This window comes from Neltuma alba, unplaced genomic scaffold (assembly GCF_004799145.2).
Source record: "Neltuma alba isolate B1F8T4 unplaced genomic scaffold, ASM479914v2 tig00005117_pilon, whole genome shotgun sequence".
NCBI classification, from domain to species: domain Eukaryota; kingdom Viridiplantae; phylum Streptophyta; class Magnoliopsida; order Fabales; family Fabaceae; genus Neltuma; species Neltuma alba.
The window spans coordinates 214,506-231,685 of record NW_021633984.1 but is presented as its reverse complement, the minus strand read 5'-3'; the positions used below and the strand labels follow the sequence as shown (position 1 = coordinate 231,685).

The 17,180-nt window shown below is 35.2% G+C and overlaps 2 protein-coding genes across 4 annotated transcripts; both read right to left on the bottom strand.

Moving 5' to 3' along the window:
- Nucleotides 1–6,606: 6,606 nt before the first annotated feature.
- Nucleotides 6,607–8,714, bottom strand: LOC114746842 (heavy metal-associated isoprenylated plant protein 37-like). Its single transcript, XM_028935129.1, has 3 exons — nucleotides 8,637–8,714; nucleotides 8,448–8,523; nucleotides 6,607–7,958 (listed from the first exon to the last, which is right to left on the bottom strand). The coding sequence occupies exons 1-3, from the start codon at nucleotides 8,673–8,675 to the stop codon at nucleotides 6,937–6,939; spliced, it is 1,137 nt and encodes a 378-aa protein (XP_028790962.1). The 5' UTR covers nucleotides 8,676–8,714; the 3' UTR covers nucleotides 6,607–6,936.
- Nucleotides 8,715–12,910: 4,196 nt separating this feature from the next.
- Nucleotides 12,911–17,019, bottom strand: LOC114746828 (uncharacterized). Of its 3 annotated transcripts, none has more exons than XM_028935113.1 (2): nucleotides 16,905–17,019; nucleotides 12,911–16,269 (listed from the first exon to the last, which is right to left on the bottom strand). In XM_028935113.1, exon 2 carries the CDS (start codon nucleotides 16,258–16,260, stop codon nucleotides 13,417–13,419), a length of 2,844 nt encoding a protein of 947 aa, XP_028790946.1. In that variant the 5' UTR covers nucleotides 16,261–16,269; nucleotides 16,905–17,019; the 3' UTR covers nucleotides 12,911–13,416. The 3 variants fall into 3 exon arrangements, with proteins under 3 accessions (XP_028790946.1, XP_028790944.1, XP_028790945.1); XM_028935111.1 differs by lacking the exon at nucleotides 16,905–17,019 and adding an exon at nucleotides 16,438–16,898; XM_028935112.1 differs by lacking the exon at nucleotides 16,905–17,019 and adding an exon at nucleotides 16,698–16,898.
- Nucleotides 17,020–17,180: the final 161 nt, after the last annotated feature.

The following is a 17,180-nucleotide window of genomic DNA, read 5'->3' as shown; positions in this document are numbered from 1 at the left end:
ATCTTGTACAAAGGTAAAAGATCAAATGTATGCTTTAGCTTAGATATAACGCAATAAAAAAATTCCTTACCAATATTAGGGAAGAACTTGGATTTTAACTTGAACGATTCTTTCCATATTTATCAGAAATGGATCGGCTATTGACTCCGCGTGGGTCTTGATCCTTCTGTTCAATGGCCTAATTACTGGGTCTTCGATTAAACTATTGAAAAGGTAAAACAATTCTTAAAAACATGTATTTTTAAATTAAAAATCATCCTACATGTCGAAAAAATATCAAATTTATAAACTTGAATCATATACAAGGAAGAAAGTGGACTTCGGCAACTTGAAAGTTCAAGCTATAAATTCAGACCCAATCTAGTCCCTCGGTCTCTTATAATCTTATCAGTTCTAGCCATAGAACAGTTGGATCAAATGCCTGAACTGGCCTGGACTCTGTAATGCTTATTGCCACGACATTCATTTGTGGATTTGGACCCTCTCATGTGAGATACATGACTCTCTCGTGAGACCATAAATGGAGTATGGACAAATTTTAACTTAAGCGTGGTGGCTCTCACGCACCCGTTCTTACATCTCTCTTATTTTGGCATTTCATGTTTTATCTTCCTACGCTGATTCAAATCCGCCATTTTTTTGTGTTCTATGATATAGGATAACTGTGCTGTTGTATGATTACTTGTCTATTAGTGCAGAAGCATCACTGTCTCTTGTGACAGTACTTCAGCCTCTACTAGTAAATACAGAGGATTAAAAGATCAGTGGTTTAGCTCAATATGGCAATGTAGGTGAGCCACATATGGTGCTATCTTACCTTTTGTTGCATGAAAAATTTCTTTGGTAAATCTAATCCCCAAGAATTGATAGAAGACGTGTATATATGTGTACACCCACTTTTAACATGCTGATTTCCCAGTCCGGCTTCTCTTCCTCCTTCGCTCTCCCTCTCTTGCTCAATCATTGAACAATTCATGTCAACTTCTACCATGCACGAGCATACTAGCTGCCCTGCAGAATCAAAGAGGAAGTTCCGTCGATCAAGGACCTTTTGAAGGTGAAGGACTCTTTAGAACCATTGAGACACGCTATCACGAGACTTTAGAACAAGCCAAAGCCTCACGGCATATATACCGCAAGGGGTAATTAAACCTTGTTGGGTGTTATAATGCACAAAGCACATCACCCACAAAGAGCCAGTTGCCTCCGCAAGACACACCGGAGCTCGTGCAAATGGAAGATGCTGAAACCAGCAACACACCAGACAAAAGGTCAAAAGAGGGACCTTTGAGTGGCCTTTCCATCTGTATCTTTTTATCTTTTAAGAAATTTGTCTTTTAATATAAAAGAAGTTCTTTTCTAAACGATGGCTAAAATTATCTATTGCTATTGATTCTTTTAATTTATATATTTAAATTCATTTAATTATTTTTAATGAATAAACTTCTATGAGTCTATCAAATTATGTATTTTTAATGAATAAACTTCTATGAGAAGATTTATTTACCTAAAATAATGTCTTAAACAATTCAAAAATCAAGTTATACAGCTTTTTAGTATATATTTTATTAGTATGCATATGAGTCCATATAAACATAAATAAAAATCGCTATAAATATGAAATAAGTAAGAAAAAATGATAAAAAAACGAAAATAAAAATTACTAAATACTAAATAAAAATGTCAATAAAAATTAATTGTTATTTGTAAATTCAGTGTTTCCAATATTAGATAAAATATTATTATTAATGTGATTTAGGATTTAATAATTTTTTGTTTTGTTTTTGTTTTTGTTTTTTGTCACAAGTAAATGTCATAAAACATATGCACATCAAGAAGAAAAAGTTTGAAAAATCAATGGAAAAGGCATAGGGGCTCATGATTATGAACAGTCCCACCAGGAGAGGAAAAGATTTATTCTTTTGATGCCATTATTGCTCTTGGGACAGAGGGAAACAGTGCAATGTGCTGGAGTTTTAAATTGAGTCGTAATTAAATTATTTTAATTATTGTATTCATTTTTGTTTTATATTTTTTAATCTTTGTTCTGTGCAATTCTGCAAGTCATGCTTGCATGTGGCCTTGGGTCGAGTACATTCTCATCTCACACAAGTTGGGCAATTTATTATATTTCTCGGAACTCCCCTCTCTGGTATTTGTGTTTTGCTTACACCGTCAATATACGTGTTCATCGCACAATAAAAACAACCCAAGATTAGATAGGCATGTAAAGCAACCGTTATTGCGGTTGTTTATTGAGAAGATTGGGTAAAAATACCCATTTGAAAATTTATTTGGGAAAAAGTCCCTAAAAAAACATCAGAGATTGAGGTGCTTAAATATAAATAAAAAATCTAGATGAAATTACTATATTGCGCTGATTAAAGCTTTTTTTAAAAAAAAGAAAAGAAGTCAACAAGGAGAATCAACAAGGCAATTTGAAGACTGCATACCCCCATAGCTAAACTCCAATATCGTGCAATATATTATCTTTATGTGTAACTAAATTTCGTGTGAGTATACTTGATCTTCCATTAAGTGTACTTATGTTAAGTGCAACTGAATTCCAATAACGTGCAATATATCATCCTTTAAGTACAACTAAATTTAATGTAGGTACAATCGATCTTCCATTATGTGCCCTTATATTTGGTGCAACTGCATTTTCCTTACGTGTAAGTCAACTTCCCATAGATGCAATTGATATTTCACTATGTGCAACTTACGTTAGGTACAACCGAACTTTCATAACGTGTAAGATATCTTTCTTTTGTGCAACTAAATTCAATGTATGTGCAAATGATCTTCTGTTATATTCAAAACATGGAATGTACATGTGCAATTTAACTTCCATAGCATACAAGATATCTTCTTTATATGCAACTATAGTTAATGTATGTGCAAATGATCTACTCCTCCGGTCCTTAATATAAGACCCATTTAACTAATTTAATTATATTAAGGAAGTTAGGTAAGCTAGTTAATTATAAAAAATGTGACATGTTTTTTCTAAAACACCATAATCATTTTTCTTAATACCCCCTCTCCCTCTTTTACTTGATTATGGTTGAGGAAATATTTATAAGGGTAATTTAGAGAAAATTGATAAATATGATAAATGGGTCTTATATTTAAGACTAAAACCAACTCAATAATTGGGTCCTATATTAAGGACCGGAGGAGTATTATTTTCGAAACATGGAGTGTGCAATTTAACTTCTATAATATGGGAGATATTCTCCTCGTGTGCAATTATATTTAGTGTATGTGCAAATGATCTTATATTATGTTCAAAACATAGAGTATGCAATTTAACTTCTATAACGAACAAGATATCTTCCATATGTGTAACTAGATTCAGTGTATATGTAAATGATCTTCCACTAGAGTCTAAGAGTATTTTGGTTATTTTTCTTATCATACTTACTTACACTAATGGACCAAAGCCTCTCGTAACTTTTTAGGGACTAATTCTTAAACAAATATCCAAAGGGGGATTTATCCCCAATTTTCCCTTGTCTGTTTCAAGTTCTTCGTAAGAAAAAAAAGGCTTTGAATTCTCAAGAAAACAACGTAACTATCTAAACGTTTTAACAGTAGCAATGAGTCAGCACAATTTGATGTCATTATCCAGCAACAGGAGTTGCATCCCACGTACCAATATTCTTTATATTATTTATAATGCATCCAGATATTATTTTTATGATATTTTCATCACTCTAATCTTACTTATAATGTATCTAACACTCTAAACTATAAATAAAATGAAAATGTTGGATGTAACTAGAAAATAAGATCAGTAAGTGCTCAATATATCACAAATAAAATTAGGATATTGAATGCATGAAGTGATTTATCTCTTTCTTAAGATCTCATAATAATTCTTTGGAGAATCTAACAAAAATAAGTTTAAAATTAATAAGTCCCAAACCAGATTTGATTCTCACACTTTAATAAGCTTTTACAATACTTATTTACAAATAATAAAATATTTTTGTTAAAATTTCTTATTTAAAATTTAATAATTTTAATTTTTTTTATAGGATTGTCCTGCAATTCTTCCTTCAATAAGATATGGTTACTAGGGTAGAAGACATAAAAATTACAAATAAAAACACGCATGTTTATCCAATGGGAAAAAAAAACACAAGCACACACATACTACTTATATTAAAAAATAAATGTGACATATTTGATTTTAGAATCCATTCGTTTAAATTGACCCTCATATCAATAATTAAATGTGTCATACTATGTTAAAAAAAAATGTGTCATACTTTTTATTCTCTTTTTTTTATTTATTAGTATATAATTTATAAAAAATTATCACGTCATTTGAAACAGATTTATTTTTTATTGTTTGATTGTAAACATGAGTTAAAAAACAATTATAGATTTGCTAATGTGTCAAAGAGAAAAACAAATTTATTCACTTTTTATTTGAAAGATTAGTGTACACTGGATAAGGCTAGGTGCTTGTGTGTAGAGCTGGTATTATGGGCCAACCCGCCGGTTATAGGCTGGCCCATGGCCGATCTGAAGCCAGGCGGGTTGGTCTTTTTAGGACCCACCGGTAGCGGGTTGGAATTTTTCCAACCCAACCCACCAAGGTTGGCGAGGTAGTTTTTATAATTTTTTTTTACTTTTTTTTGTTTTAATAAAATCTACTCAAATTTGTAAATACTTAAACTAAAACATGCAAATAGAAATTATGATAAATAAAACATGAAATCCAAAGTTTCAACTTTCAAATATCTCAAAATATTAAACATATGATTACATGATACATCCTAAATGATTTAGCAAACATCTCAAATTAAAACATAAATCCAAATCAACAACACCATAAAGTCATAAACACAATGTGTCACTACACAAATCACTATCAAGTGTCCAATCATGAGCCATCACTCAATATTGATAGGGTTTTAAAAAGAAATTTTTTTATTAAAAAAAAAAGATAAAACGAGTTAGCTCACCGCGGGTTCGGTCTTAGCAGTTATGGGCTGAAAAGATCCATTTTAAAACAATTCTAATTTTTATCAATCCAACCTATTACTTTTCAGCGAGTTGGCAGGGGTTGAACCTATGTTATCGGCTCTGATTGTGTGATAAATATAATATTCATATGGCCAAGTTAACCATCATGAGTACATAATTAGAAAACATGTAAACATTAACCCTCCATCATGAGTTGGAATGCCCTAATGTCATGTGCGGCTTACTTGTAACCCACTCCTTTACTCCTTTTATTGTTTACCCATTTTTTTAGAGATGAGTAGACGAGGACAAATGAGAAAAAATAATTAAAATAAGGGCAAAACTTACATCAAATTTGTTATACTAATTATGCCAAATTCTCTAATCTCAGTTTGTTATGTATCTTATTTTGTTTTCATATCAATATACCATTGTTTAATTCCAAACTCACATTAGGACAAATTTTTTTATATTGTAATCCGATATGCATGCTTTTTCAGGATCCGAGCAATCAACTAACCCGATTTCGGATTTGTGACTTTTCTTTTCTACAAAATAATTATTTTTGGGACTGGAACTTAGCTCAAACAAATCTTGCGGGCCTTTATACTACTGAACTACTCATATGAGAGAAAAGTTTTTTTTTTATTCTATTTATAAATTATTTTATTAAATTTTTCACGTGAATATACTATTTTATTTTTTATTTATTATAATATAGATAGTTATTTCTTTTGAAAGATGCATATATTAAATATAAGTAAAGTTAAAAAATTATTATATTTTAATACAGAGTTAATGTATTTTAAATTTTTTTTTAGTCTGTGTGAAATATATTGAAAATGCTTTATAAATAGGATTAGATAAGTTTTTTTTTTTGTTTGATAACCCACATTAGGACACATGATAGATTTGACAACTTAATTATTATATAAAACTTAGGGGGTGTTTGGTACGATGGAAAAGTGTTTTTTAAAAGAAAAATTTACTTCGTATACTGTAAAAATACTTTTAAAACCATAGTTTGGTTCCATCCAATCACCTTGTTAATCTAAGTCTAAGTATTTAAAATAATAATGCAGGCAGGGATTCCAATCAGAAACAGGACTAAGCACGTGACATGCGCGTGCTTATCCACTTAACGTGCGCCACTATACAAAAAATTCAAAAGCTATGCACATTGTCAACTCAACTGTTCCAACTAAAGCCTGTTCACAGAAAACAGTGAACTTGTGTCCCTTTGTCTGCAATGTATTTGTGAATTCCCAGAAAAAGAAAAACCATACCATCATCTATCTACCCATATATGAATATCTTTGTATAAAATAAAATTTTTATAAATAACTAACACTATTCATCAATTATAAACCAACTTATCCCTTAATTTAAATTCTTCAAAACTCAAAAAAATGATTTTGATGCACGTTTCGACGCATTGTTTTCATTAAAACCATAATTTTAATGATTTTCAATCTGAATTTTAATAGTTTTTAGTATAAAACCAAGTATCAGAACTATTTATCCTTTCAAGTTACAAATACTATGTGAATTGAAGTCATCTCTCTTCTCTGGCACCAAAAAAAAAAAAGAAAAGAAAAAAGAGTCATCTCTCTTCAATCACATTTGTTATATAGTTCTCCTCGTACTTCATACTACATAGTTTACAAATCCAAAGCATCAGAACACAACACTGAAAAGACATGTTTTGAGAAGCAAGCAACGTAGACTTCTTTTTCGAAAAGGGGAAAATAAAGGCAACATCATCCCAAATTCGCATCTACAAACACACATCCACCTCTCACACACAATCCCTTTCCCCTCTAAAAGTTACAGTCAAAAGCCACAAGCTGGGTAAAGCAAGGTAAAAGAGGGAACTTTTCAGGTCAAACACCATGATCTCATTTGCCTTTTGCCTTCTTTTCTTCTTTTCAAGACTCTAGCTCCACAACCTATGATTCACATAACTGAGCAGCTACTGTTAGTGTTGTCATCACTGAACATATCAGCTGCATAGTGATCTTGCCCAGAGTAATTAGGCAGCTCAAAATGAGAGTAATTGGCAATGGCAGGACTGTAATTATAATCATTATAGTTGTTCCAGTAATATCCAGTGGTTGGAGGAACAGACGGAGCCCTCTGATACATCATCTGGGGTTGTTGCTTCATGTTCATCATCAATGAAGATGGATGATTATTGCTAAAACCATTCACGTTCATCAGAAGAGGAGATGAAGATGATGATGGATACTGTTGATTTGTGAGAAGACCACCATTTGGGATGATTCCTGAAGAGGGTCCTTGGAATCCAGGGTTGGACTGAACTTGGAATCCTCCAAATCCAGAATTGTTCGCATTGTTATTTCCATTAAAACCAGCAAGACTCATCATAGAACCTATGTCATTTGTGACCCTCCTGGGTTCTCCAAGACTCAGACTTTCACCGCCTAGATTGGCATTACTGTTTAGTTTTAGAGCAGCCATGGCTTTTGGATCAAAGCTTACTTTCTTTCCACCATTGGCATTATTATTATTATTGTTTGCCTTGCCACCATTGTTGAAAGAAGCAGCTTGATTCATGGCTCCACCATTTCTCTTTGCATTCTTTGCTGCACTAGCTGCTTGCTGCTGCTTGATCAAATTCAGTTGATTAGCCTTCTCACTGATGAACCTCAGCCCATCATCATCTTCACAGTCTTCTTCATCTTCGTCTTCATAGATATCATCATCTTCTTCAGAACTAAAAGCAGGGAATTTAAATTTCTGCTGGTTGTTGACCTGTCCTTGCTGTTTTTGACCCTTTTTGTTCTTGTCATTCTTCATACTGTTGTTATTCTGCTTCTGGTTCTGATTTGTTTTCTGTGACCAAAGTTCTGCATATTTACCAGCTCTCATCAGTTTCTTGATCAGTGTTGCAGAATCAACACTTCCTGAAACTGTCACTTTCTGATGTTCTGCATCTAACTGAACTTGATAAACGCCTGCAAGTCCAAGACAATGTCCCAAAAAGTCAAGTGACAAAGAAAATCATACCCAGGGCTGAAGTTTAAACCATGAACCATACTCTATAGCGATGTTTCATCCTGATAATATTTGTAATTTCATAATCTTTTTTTTAAGATCAAACTATAAGAATAAACTTTACTTCTCATGAAGGCATTTCCACGTCTGAAGGAAGTCAAAATGGGTATAAATTGTGCAGAATATTCTCTTCCGGGACTAATGCAGCTAGCTTCACTAAATTGTGGCATGTTTGTTACATCTTACAAAAATGTGACATACCATGGCTTTCATCAAACAGAGCTACCTATTTTCCTTACCCTTTCCGTACAAATTCTTCTCAAGCAAACATTGAAGGAAAAATGTTGCAGACAAGAAAAAGAACAGTGACGGCGAGGTGAGTAGATATTAAATAGTAAGGACAAGCCTTAAAATGGAAAAACAGGAAAGGAAGAGAAGAAAATGAGGACCTTCAATTTTCTGAAGTAGTTTCTTCACTTTCTGCTTACATCCATCACAGTGAATGTTCACTTTGAGAACACATGTCTGCAGAGGAAGAAAGAAAACAAAGCAAAACCAGAAACTCAGAAAATAAAACAGAAAGATTCTTAAGGAAAAGAGGAAAACCCAAGTTGAAAAAGGCGAAGAAAAGGAAGTACCTGGATTTTTAGGAGCTTAAAGTCGTCGTCTTTAGTCATTTCTTCAGAGCTCTTTGGAACAAAAACAGGTTCTCTATAGTTTCTCTCTCTAAGCTGTGTTTGGAACCAAAGAATAAGGCCGTGGGAGTGGAGGGTAAAAGCGGTTGAATTTGAGAGTTTCTATGAATTTTATAGAGTCTGAAATTCTTACCGGCTAGCTACCCAGCTTGGTAATTGCCATGCTAGTTGCTGCCATCTTTTTCTTTCTCAACAGCAGACAAAATAATGGCACATGGGTTTTCACCCAAATTTAAAAATGAAGTGCCATGTATCTTGGGGTTGTAAATTTAAATTATAAACATTTATGTTAAAAAATTTGAATTTTAAATCATATTAATATATTAATAATAAAGAAAGTTTATCACCTTTGTAAATTTACTTTTAGTTTACAAGTTATATGGGCATACCTCATATCTTGAGACTTGAGTGCAAAATATTAATTTTTTTAATTTTGGCACCATGTGTAATTGATCAATTAATATACATTAATGTAAAATATGTAACAAGGGATAAATAGCAAGACTAATTAACCACAAACTTCATGGAACCAGTTGAGGTGGGGACAAAGAATACAGCTTTTCATTTTCTTTTCAACCACCCTCTAATTAAAATCAAAATAAGAGAAAAGAGAGTATAAAAATGACCATATTAAGTATATTTCAAGAGCTTCAATGTAAGACTTCAATTCTAAAGTGTTTACACTGAATTATTGGCCTTCAAATGCTTTTCAGCGTTTGTTTAATTTATGGTTAGTTGGGAGGGTCTTTTACAACTTTTAAAACAAAGTTATTCTAATACTCATCTAATCATTGATGTAAGAACTATTTAACTATTTTGATTAGATTAAAAAAATTAAATAAGTTATCTAATTATAAGAAATATAACATATTTTTTTCTAAAACACCATAATCATCTTCCTTAATATCCTTTATTCCTCTCTTACTTAATTATAATGGTGAGAGTGTCAATAAGAGTAATTTAAAAAAAATAGATAAATATAAAAAATAGGTGTTATATTTAGGAGTAATATCAACACAACAATTATGCTCTATAATAAGTATAAGAGGAGTCTAAAATCTCAAGCACCAAAATCGTTGCCAAGTGAAAACACCATGGTTTGTCACTATTGACTGAAGACAAATTTGAAACAGTTTTTACTATGGATTTAGGCTCCTCCGTTCTCCATGGACATGAGAAGAAAGATAAAGCAAGACTAATAAGAAACTCTCAAAAAATCATCCAACGAGACTTTTTTAAATGAAAAGTATATTTAAGTAGCTGGGGATTAATGGAACAATAGTGATATAAAATTGATGTAGATAACACTAAGTTGGTGGTTAATAGAGCAATAGTGATGCAAAATTAGCTTATTTTAAATGATTTTGCATTGTATAAAGTAAATATATAGAAAGAATTTTGTTTCATAAGGTGTAGTAGTTTTTTTTTTTTTTTGAGTAATTACGAGAGTTTGTGTGTGTGTGTGTGTGTGTGTGTGCATTTATTTTGGGATGTAGATACTCCATAAGCTTTGATATGCTGATAGGCTGCACGGTTAGATCTGGCTAGTTGTTGTACGGAAGACAAACCCCTCTTCAAGAATGAAAGGTGATAGGAAGATGAAGATGATCATGATGATGAGGAGGAGGAGGCAAATTCTAATCCACAAATGTATTTAATGAATGTCTAGTTACATATTAAAGCCTCAATGAGTAACCTTATAACTAATAAATAGATAGGTTCAATAAGTCATCCCATCAAATCAAGACAGAACAGGTTCTATCTAAAATGTACTTCCTTCAATTCTCGTTCTCCTCATCTGAAAATGGGTGTAATGGGATCCTCAGTTTGGTTGAACCAGTCAGTCTGGCATGATTTTTCAGATTCCATGGTGCTCTAACACAAGAACAAACGTCCTTACATTACATGTTCATGATAGAGTCAGACCTATTTGGCCGACTCAGATAAATATGATAAATTTTAGATGCATGCTTACAAAATTAAGTGATTCAGGCTTCTCAGTCGTGGATTTGATCTAGCTCATAATCTAAGCTCATTAGTTTTCGTACCTTTAAATAAAAAGAAAAAAGAAGAAAAAAAACTTAGTAGCGGCTCGAATAAGCCAGTAAAAAAGGGAGGCCTGCCCTTGTTCTTCTGTGTAATCTCTGTCTCGAACCTACTTCCCTCAAACTTTTTCATTTTCCAGAGGTTTCGTGTTTCTTTAGAGTGCACTTAATAGTTCACAATAAGCAACAAGCTGATGTCACATTCTGCAATCTGGAAGCACCCGAGTCCAGAGAGAAACGAAAAGCAGAAGACGATGATACGCCAGGAACAGCTAATAAAATTGAAGATTACTAAATAAAATAAAGGGAGAAATTGCTTCTCAGATTTCAAGGATATATATTGTCAGTAGTACAAACTTGCAGAAATGAAGATTTATTGCTCTGTCCAGTTGCCCATAAAAGATGGAGGAAAAAAAATTTATACGAATGAAAATCCATTTAATTGTTTGCTGATGCCCAATTTCAAGAATGATTTAGATGGTGTTTGGAAATCTCTAAACCATAGTTTCAGAAACACTTTTCTGCAAAACAAGACAAATTCCTCTACATATTTACTTCGTAAACCGTAAAAACATTTTTGAAACTATGATTTGGTTTCTATTCAAACACCCCCTAAACCAGTTAAGCGAAAAAAATTGAATTTTAAATCCAATATTTTCACCCAAAACCCAAAAAAAGGAGGGGAAAAAGATTGAGGTCCTCATGTTGATTCTGTTACCTCAGCTTACAATAAATCAGAAGCAGGTTCCAAAGTAACGTAAGCGCAGGGAAACAAATAAGCATGAAGGGCAGCTTATAATTACCCAGTTTCTCCGTTCCATCACAGTGTTCTCAATATCACAGAAAACTCTCATCACGTGTGCTCAAACCATGATGTGAGCTTAAGCTGCAAATTAATTAATATAAGCATATTGACTGACTAATCATTGAACTTCGTGGATATAATGATGCCCCCTAATTGCATGATATATCTAGCTTCTAATATTTTGGCCTCAGCAAGTCATCAATTTGCTTGAGCACAGTGTAAGCAAAAGATAATCCTTTAAAATTTAATTTTCGAGGACTTTTTGCAGTCACTTCTCCAAAAGTGAAGGGGGATATCTATGCACAGACATAAATAGGTCTAAACTTCAGATAAAAAGTAAATTGTTGGGCATAGGTGCAGAGAAGTAATAAATAAAGTAACTAAGGAGAAATAGCAACACTTGGTCATTGACAGCACTTTTTTATAACTGTGATACACTATTGTCATCAAAATCTCCTTGTCAGTTAAGATCAATTGAGTCCTTTTCATTTGCTTATGCAAATCTAAACTTCAGGAGCCTGTTTTAAAAATTACTCTACCCTCTCTTTTATGGTCTTTTCTTTTTCTTTTTCCCCCAACGGCATTTGATCTGTTAAATTCAATCTTCCTACACTAGTATCCCTACCTACCATGATCCAAGCACCAACGATATGCCTGAAGAAGCTAACTCATTAACTTGGCATGAAATAGCTAAGCTTTCTGAGGAACATTCTTGCGCATCAAGTTTCAAACAAAGATAACAGCACAAGAAAATATAAAAATAAATGTTGCCTCTAAATCTAGTATATAATTGGTTTATAATTTCCCATAAAATTTCAAGCGTTAATAAACAGCCTTTTTCAAGACAATGATAGGCGCCTTACATAAGAGAAGAAAAGGTCCAAAATGTACATCCATTATGGTTACCAAATGGAGGACAGAGCCCTAAGTAACCCCCCCGGGCCCCGCCGGGGGGGGGGGGATGAGTTACACAATGCAGAGGATTTTTAAATTTGATTCACACTTTCTAATATCCTTCAACTTCAAATGACAAAACCTAAACAGAAAAGGTAAACTGAAAATTTATTAGTAAACTAACTCATATTTTAGGAGCTGATACAATTTCAAAGGGAGTAAGAAATGCATATTTCTGTGTTCAGTTCTCACTTCAGTCCAATTTAGCTTTCAATCATAACATGCAAGGACATAATAAGGGTCAACAAAAATTATTGGATCTGAATGGCCTCAGGGACTTTTTGTACAGATTAGCTCTAACTTTATACAGAAGCTGCAAATCCTTTTGAATGAAAGAGAAGAGAATTTACTGATAATGTTCCCAACATACAATCTGAAAAAATCTAGTTGTCACTATTAGCAGAAGTCAAATCTAAGTCAACAAAGCTATTGGATATTTGGATTTGGATCGTCTCATACAGAACAGCATAAGATGAACATTAACTTTGTACAAAAGTTGCAAATCCTTTTGTATGCAACATAAGCAAAATGAATACTGATAGAGGTTCTACCCCACACATTTCGCTACATGTACACCCTGACTTCCCAATACTGTGAAAAATCTCTAAAGCCAACTCTACAAGTTGTTGGCCAGAAAAAAGATGAAAAGAAAAACTCTACAACAAGTTCGAAGAAGAAAATAAAAGGAAAAAAAAATGTAAGCAACAAGAAACATGAATTAACAAATTCACCCGCTGGCCTTGTGCAGCTTTGAATCGGAGGCAAGAATTCTTCTATCTGGCAGCACGCACATGATCACCAAGTCATTCTTCAAGCAGATTCACCAGCTTCCTTGTTGGAAAACATTTCACAAATAGTCTCTTTCATGTCCAGCTTCCAATATTTGAATAGAATACCAGCAGCTACTTCGTTGATGATCTTACGTCTCAGAACCTTCTTCAACAGTGGAAAGACCGCCTTCATGAATAAATGATGGGTTAAGAAACTTGGCAACAAAAGCCCACAATTTATACACATCCTCAAAATTAGTCAGAAAACTAAGTGACGCCGTAACAACTTCAACCCGTACAAAGCCACCTTTTCTGCCTTTTCCATCCTGACGCCCATTCTCCATTGGCCTGCAAAGAGATGTCTCTTCAAGATCCAAAGGCCCCTGATGATTTCTTGAATTATCAAGAATCCGTATGTGACTGAGGAAACCAATGCCAACTGAGATTCCTTCTTTTTCAGCCAGCTTTTGAACAACCTCGGGATTAATTAGTCCCCTCTTTCCGTCCCTGATATTAAAAGCCACAGCTGCACCTCTTTCATATTTAATTTTTGGTCCATAGATGTGGACAAGATTTGCTTTATCTTCCCTGTCAATACCTGGCAACTTCAGTTGCAACAAAGAGGTGACAAGCCAATTTATCAAAACCCGAAGTCTAAGAGTGGTTTTATTGAGACCAAGCATATTCACATGATCCAAATGCCGGCATATTATATTTGGTTCCCTCCTGCCCCAATCCTGTTCATCACCATCTTCTCCATCACTTGTGTACTCTTCATCATCCTCCAAACTAATTGCACATATGTCCCCTGTCTCCAATGTATGGCTATGATACTCTTTACGGTTATCTTCCATGCTAAACGACACCCTTCTTCCCTTGTTATAAGATTCATTCTCATCCAAACCAAAAAATCTACCCCCAGCATATCGATTTCCTTCCCTTCTATCAAGTAATCTAAATTCACCTTCAGTTTCCCTTCTTATGGCACTCTCTTTAAGCTCACGGGATATTTCAGAGGTACAGCCATTTTCAAAGCGGTGATGCTGAGCAACAGAATATGGATTATTAAGTCCTGATCCTTTTAAAGGACCATTTTCTCCAGATCCAAGATGAACAGGTTCGCTACTTCCAGGTTCTTCCTCAATCTCATTAGCATACAAATGATCAGAACCACTACCATTTCTTGAAAAATCATTCATTTCAGCAACATGTTCCTCTTCGGGGACCTCTTTTACCCGGTCTAGTTCTTGGGACACTGATAGCACAGCTGCATCAAATGAAAGCACATGGCGATCATCATGAGGATCATGATTCACAACTTTGTCATCATACATGGGACTGCCATATATCTTGGAAGTTGGCTTAGGAGAATGATGCTTTTGATTCTTCCTTCCATTGAACCAAAAGGGTGGAAGAGGAGAAGCTATCTTTTGCTTATTCAATTGACCTGTGTGGTCAGATCCCAATGGACTATGCCCCAAATCAATCCAAAAAGAGTTGTCTGAAGACTCATCTTCACTGAAGACAGGGCTCTTCATCAGCTCCCCAACAGAAATACTCTCAGTTTCTTCAAATATAGTGCTAGTGCCATCTCTTTCAGAACTATCCTGATCCATTTCAGTCTCAAATACTTCTCGGACCTGAGAAGACGTATATGCTCCAGAAAATGCAGCCAACTGTGATCCCTGACGAGTTTCAGCAGTTTTATCACCAGTCTCGGTGACTTCTTCATCATCTTCAATCCCGGTCAATTTGTCCAAACCATCAACAGAGTCACCCAAATACAAAGGAAATTCAGGAGTGATCTTCACCATTCCAGACCCAGTGCTCCCTGACTGATTTTGAAGGCTTGCCATGACTGATTTCTTGATCAGAAGACATCCAAATCCTGTGGGATCATACCCGAACACCCTGTAAAAAGATGTGATTATAAAATCAGGCCGGAATAGAGACAAGCCAAGTGAATCCATGTCCTTGGGACCCAATGATCCTGCATCAAGCAAGACGTGCCAATTGTTCTGCTGCGCTAGAGCCATCCACTGGTAAGAATACTTAGCCCCAGTCACTCTAGACTGAACAGGGAACACAAAAAGACCAGTTGCAGAATCCTTCTTCCTCCTCTTCTTGCTCAAAATCTGTTTTCTCAAATCAGTGGAACAGGGCTTGAGCGTTGGCCATCTAAACCATGCACTGTACACCTTGGCACCCTTCTGCCGGGCACACTGAGCCATCCAAGCGACAGACTGGCTCTCATGGTCGAACATGGTCAGCAGTTTTTTGTTTGTTTGGAAAGGGTATGATTCAGCCAGCAATTTGAAAGCCGATCCTCTGCTTACAGTAAACACAAGGCCATATTCATTCTCAGGTATGTTCAAGTAATCCATGATTCTAGTCTTTATATCATGTTCCACGGTTCCCTTTTCAGCACCACCATAAAGGGCATGGTTACTCAAATTCGCAGTTATCTCAGACAAGCTAAACGTAGAGGACTCCCAGTAATGAATGGTCTGAACGAAAGAGAACAATCCAAATCCACAGTAATCAAGGCATACCTTTGGGGACAAGTTCGAATACTCGTCCGACCTCAACTGATCGATCTTCTCAGACGACTGGTATTTAGGGTACATTGTGAGGAATTTGTTGAAGGCTTCCTGAAGAGTAGGAATTTCTTCCTCAGACTCAAATATGCGCTCCGCGGCGAGTGCGGTGGCTTGGAGAAATTCACGCTGAGCGTGAAGCCTGGCAAGCGACCGAGATCTTCCGAGGCTTTCGTCATTGTTTTCAGGCGAAAAAGCTTCCATGCCCTGAGATATGGCGAGTTTCCCATCTTCAGAAGCTTCTTCAAGTGCTTCCCTAAGCTTGTTTTCCTGCAATTTCCGGAGCACCGACTGGCTTCTCCTCGTCTCGACGGCAGAATCATCTTTCCGTCTGTTCTTCTTGTCCATGAACAGAGAAGCGCAATGAGAAATGGGCTTCCATAGTGAAAGATGCATGATAGCCTCCTTCAACAAGCAACAAGAGATTAGAATCGGAACGTAGACTAGACTGTTGAAACGAGAAGCAGGAAGGTTTAGCCCATCTGTAACAAATTCAGCATCACGCCTTAAAGCCCCGAAATAGAAGGAGAGAAATATGCAAGCCGATCGTAAAAAACGAAGTGGGTCACTCACCAGGTATCCAATTCACAAAATCAGACAATTTTTTTCATGGGAAAACTCTCACAAGGAACGAACCTGACTCAGCGATTTAGGCGAAAGCCAAGAAAATAAAATACAGAACCCAGATAAGATTTCAATGCCCAGGAAAAGACAGAGATATGGGAGGAAAACCAAGAAAGAGAGGGAAAGTCAAACCCTAGAACCCAAACCAGATCCCCAAAATTTGCAAAACAGCTCACAGCTCCATGAAACTCAGAAGAAATGAGCTTCACCTAGAATTAAACGACACTGAAAACAACCCATTAACTTCAATACTGGAAGCAAGGACGAACTCAACGAAACACCTGAAAAGGCTCAGAGACCCATCATCTTCCTTCTCTCTGTCTTTATGGTCCCTCTTCACCGCAGCATAATTAAAACAAAGCACTTCACATCAAATGCTCTTTTTTCACTACGAGAGCGGTAAGTCCAAAACATACCGGTTTTGATTTCTTCACTGTACGATTTCTTCTTATAAGCTCGAGAGGGGAAAAAATAGTGAGAAAAGGAAAAGGAAAAGAAAAGGATGCGAGAATAAACCCTGCTTCCTCTGTTTGTTTGACCCCAAAGCCACCCAAAATGCTGCCTCCACAATCTTCTTCCACTCAAAAACCAACCTTTAACAAACAGGAGGAAAGGACAATTTGACTCTCACAAAAAATCAAATTGCGATGACATTTAATGTTATTAAATTCCATCTTCATGTTTACCCACAC

What these genes read in the sequence shown, in the direction of transcription:
- LOC114746842 (XM_028935129.1), bottom strand. Translation starts at nt 8,675, where the DNA reads ATGACTAAAGACGACGACTTTAAGCTCCTAAAAATCCAG. An exon ending in TTAAGCTCCTAAAAATCCAG is followed by an intron (nt 8,524 to 8,636) that starts GTACTTCCTTTT and finishes CTTCCTCTGCAG; the next exon opens with ACATGTGTTCTCAAAGTGAA. An exon ending in ACTACTTCAGAAAATTGAAG is followed by an intron (nt 7,959 to 8,447) that starts GTCCTCATTTTC and finishes TTGGACTTGCAG; the next exon opens with GCGTTTATCAAGTTCAGTTA.
- LOC114746828 (XM_028935113.1), bottom strand. Translation starts at nt 16,260, where the DNA reads ATGCATCTTTCACTATGGAAGCCCATTTCTCATTGCGCTTCTCTGTTC.